The sequence below is a fragment of the Salvia miltiorrhiza genome, chromosome 1 (assembly GCF_028751815.1).
Source record: "Salvia miltiorrhiza cultivar Shanhuang (shh) chromosome 1, IMPLAD_Smil_shh, whole genome shotgun sequence".
In the NCBI taxonomy this organism is placed as follows: domain Eukaryota; kingdom Viridiplantae; phylum Streptophyta; class Magnoliopsida; order Lamiales; family Lamiaceae; genus Salvia; species Salvia miltiorrhiza.
In genome coordinates, this window is record NC_080387.1 from 3,923,017 (window position 1) to 3,927,525 (window position 4,509).

Here is a 4,509-nt window from a genome sequence, read left to right on the forward strand (position 1 = left end):
CTTGAATTCATAACCAAATATTCACAACCAAAAGCTCGAATTCACAACTACTTGTTTTGGTTGTGAATTCAAACTTTAAAATTCAAATTTACGATTACTTGAATTCACAACCAAACTAAATCATGGTTGTGAATTCGAGTTTTAAAGCTTGAACTCACAACTAGTTGTTTTTGTTGTGAATTCTAGAGTTGCTAGTGTTAGTTGTGAATTTGAGTTTTAAATCTCGAATTCACAACCAACTCTATTGCTAGTTGTAAATTCACAACTAATATTTTTAGTTGTAAATTCAAACTTTAAAACTTAGATTCACAACTACTTGAATTCACAACCAAAATAAATTCTGGTTGTGAATTTAACTGGTTGTGAATTCACTCCATCGGTTGTGAATTCACAACCAAAAAATTATGGTTGTGAATTTCACTTGGTTGTGAAATGCGAAATTTTTTTAAAGGGTAGTGTTTGAAGGGTAAATTGGTTAGTGTGGGTATCTTTTAAAGTTTTTATCTTAGTGACTAATTTTTAATTTTACTAAAGAAAAGTGGGTATTTTCAAAATCCGCTCATAGAATTACCACATTAAATAACCTAAAACTAGAAAAGACAACATAAATAACAAAATAAATCTTATAGAGCCATAAAATATAGCCAAAGCATCTCCTAGAACAAATATCTAAAAATAAAGAAAAATATTTATAGAGCTACCACATTAAATAACCTAAAACTAGAAAAGACAACATAAATAACAAAATAAATCTTATAGAGCCATAAAATATAGCCAAAGCATCTCCTAGAACAAATATCTAAAAATAAAGAAAAATATTTATAGAGCAAAACTTGAATCAATCCACGCATTGGCTGCACAATTTTTTATGTTTAATCGAAGTTTATATGTTTTTAATTTTTGTTTTTGTTTATTTTCTTTATTATAGAGAACCACGCATTTATTTTTCATATGCAACAGGGAAATGCATGAAATATTAGAAGAAGAAATAGCAGAAGAAATAGAGATGAAACTTTACGAAAATGTTAGGTAGAAATGAATAGTAGGAAGCAAATGAATTCCAATAAATAAATAAATAATAGAGTCCAAAGTCCAAATGAATATGAACCCACAGCATACATTTATTTTGACAGCATCCCACGAAATTCGAAATTTCCCATGTATGACTGAAAGAATCCTGGCATCAACTGAGAAAATCATCAGATCAAACCTTATTTGCAGCAGCGAGGTAAGAAATAGGGATTATGTATACACAGCCCTTATAGAATAAATATATATATTGTATAGAGCTCAAGACAAGCTCAACCTCCGAGCTTCAAACAATACGCAACTATGAGACTTCATCTCATATGTCACTGCCTCATTCCCGTCAAATCCAACAAGGCCTTCCTCACTGAAAAACCCCGGGAAGGGAAGCGCCGTATCCACCAGAAGAACCCAACTCGTCTCCTCGTCTGCAGGGGGCGGCAGACCTACTTTCTCTGGCTGACCAGCCGCGTTGAAGGCGACAAACAAGTCACCATAGCTCAATCCTGCATCAGCTTTCAGAGTCATGGCTAAGAATTTGCAGGTTGGATCATCCCATCTCGGTGGGAATTGCTGCTTTCCATGCCATTCGATGTTATCTTCCTCCAAGAAGCTCCTCCGCTGAAGAAGATCCCCTCGCCTCATCTTCAGCGAGCTCAGGAACGAAACGAACTGAGTGATCTGAGCACCGAACCCTGAACCCAAAGCGTTCCAGTCCAGAGGTTTCCGGTCAGCATAATGGGGGGAGCCTCCGGTGGATTGGCCACACTCGTCTCCCATGTTGAGCATGGGGACGCCCAGAGAAACGAACAGCGTGAAGAGGAGGTTACGGATTTGCTTAAGCCTCATCTCAAGCACAACCTTTTTGTTCGTGGCACCTTCTTCTCCACAATTCCAACTCAACTCTGATTCCAGTTCACTGCTAGAGCTGAAGCTGACCAAGTCCAGTAGAGTGAGCCCCGCGTTTCTTGTGACATAGTTGAAGGAGAATGCAGGTCCTCGTCCGGCCAAGAACAGATCCCCACTACCACAGAGACGCGTAGCAAGTTCGCTAATGAGGCCACGGCCCCTCAAGAAATTCTTCACGTCGGTGCTGAACTTTGAATTGATCTCTGCCCATCTCTGCCAATGAGGAAACCTCACTTCCTTCATCTCCATGTCATGTGGATCCCATGAGTCTGCAACTATCTTGACTCTTGCAAGTAAAGGGTCGAGGGCAATCGCTTCAACCACAGGAGGGCGCGAGAGGAACTTGCCGTGGAGACCTCTAGTCAAAGAAGATGCATTGATGAAACAGAAACCATCAATATGAAACTCAGTCACCCAATAACGCAGACTCTCTAAGATTAGTTGTTGGGCAATGGGGTGATTGCAATTTAACGCGTTTCTAGACTTTGATCCTTCTCCTTCTTGAATGTTACAATTATAAGAACTGTCAATCTCTTTTAGTGCTCCAGCTTCACCTGTATGTGTGAAGACAACTTCAAGCAAAACCTCGATTCCTCTGGCGTGAAGCTTCTTGACCATCTCCTTCATCGACTTAGCAACATTCAACGGGTCGCCAGAAGGTCCATACAAGCTTGCAGGAGAAAAGAAATGGCAGGGAAAATAGGGACTATTTTGCTCATCAAAAGGGAAAACTGGTTCTAACAAGATGGCATTGACACCAAGATCCTCAAAATGGTGCAATTTCTCAGATAAAGCAGAGAAACTTCCACCTATACCACCAGACAACTTACTGGACTTGTCTCCGGTAAAACGTGCAACATTCAGTCTATACACAATCATCTTCTCCATCGGTAAGTTGGGGCGAACTTCACCCCTCCAATCAAATGCAGGCTCCACACACAACTTTCCAAGCCATTTCCTAGGCTGATTCAAACCAAGCACCTCAATAGCCGTTGCGTATGGATCCAACAAGACGTGATGGTCTTTGTTTCCAACACCACCTCTGCACCGATAACCATAACTCACAAAGGGCACAGAACTATACATCAAAGCATGCCAAACATCACCTGACCGGTTGATGTACGGGTCAAGATCAATCTCCAAAGCAGGTTTCTCAGCTGTTGCTTCTGTATACAGACACAGAGCAACACTTTCCACATCGCGGGAGAAAAAAGCAAAGTTCACGGATCCATCGCTTAGAAAGGAAACGCCCAATGGAGAAGGATGTCCAGCACCAAAACCTACTGGCACTGTGAAATTTACGTTCATGTGGTTTCTGATAAATTTCGACTCAGAATCTGAGTCCATCTTCAGTAGAAAAGATACATAGGATGGCGCTAAATCCGCCTCAAAATCCAACTCAACAGTGCCTCCCACGAATCGGGTTTCACATTGGCCATCAGCACTCGATAGCTGGGAATCTAACGGCATCAAACTTGTTGAATCAGCTGCGAAAAGCCCCCAGACCATGACTAGCTCTCCCTTACCCACAAGAAGCTGCAATGACTCCAATTCAATATAAACTCCATATTTGTTTTTGGGCCTCTGTTTCACTTCTACCTTCAATCGACCGCCACACTCCGTCCTAAACCGATATGTTGCTAATTTTTCAGAGGTTTTTACAGCAGAAACATTTGAAGTGGCCAATGCTTTCAGATTTTGACGATCGCAATGAATCCTCTCGATACGTTTCACGAGCTGTAGGCATTCTGTTTTCGGTTTTAAAACCAATTTATTGAAAATCACATTGCATCTACGACTGCGGGTGAACAACTTAGATGATTCAGAAGCCTCTGCGCTTAGACCATGCGATCGCATCACATAAGGAATTGGCAGCATAGCCATATTCCTATATACTCAAATAGTAATAAAATCAAGCAATTGAAATAAACAAGCTAACGAAAATAATCTTCTCTCTCACTAAAATAGCACTGCGCGTACAGATTTTTGTCTGGAAAAGGATGCTCTCAACAATGGAGATAGGTGCATTAAGCTTCTGCAACCGCGGCGTTGCGGCGGAGGAACGGCCGCGTGCATGTTAATTTCCATTTCATCTCCACACCGTCCATGGCGGCGGCGGTGGCAGTCTCGAGGATAATGCTGACGGAAACCGGTGGCCGGTGGTTAGAGGATAAGATGAGATTGAGGTGGAATTTGGGAGGATTTTCTATCACTCTTGATTTGATGACTGATTGTGATTGGAGGAATTAGGGTTTCGAAAACTCAATTTAGGCATTTGGGTCAAAAATGGCAGTTCGAGGTAGTTTGGGTTAGAATGCAATTTCTATAATTCGTAGGCTGATTTTCAATGGTTTCGGCCTTTCGGTTGAATGCTTTTTCTCAAGAAAAAGAAAAGGCTAAATAAATTTATACTTCCTTCGTCTGGATTATCGTTTCCACATTATGGATGATGCTGATTTTAAAAAAAGTGATGGATAGTAGTTGATATTATAGTGAGTGGAGTTTGAGGTCTCACTATTGTTGTGAGTGAAAGTTTGTGCATCTTACTTCTATAAATGAAAGTAAAAACGATAT

At 40.7% G+C, this 4,509-nt stretch overlaps 1 protein-coding gene across 1 annotated transcript; it reads right to left on the reverse strand.

Moving 5' to 3' along the window:
- Window positions 1-1,040: 1,040 nt before the first annotated feature.
- Window positions 1,041-4,301, reverse strand: LOC131007322 (isoamylase 2, chloroplastic). The gene has a single exon (XM_057934460.1). It carries the CDS (start codon window positions 3,817-3,819, stop codon window positions 1,291-1,293), a length of 2,529 nt encoding a protein of 842 aa, XP_057790443.1. The 5' UTR covers window positions 3,820-4,301; the 3' UTR covers window positions 1,041-1,290.
- Window positions 4,302-4,509: the final 208 nt, after the last annotated feature.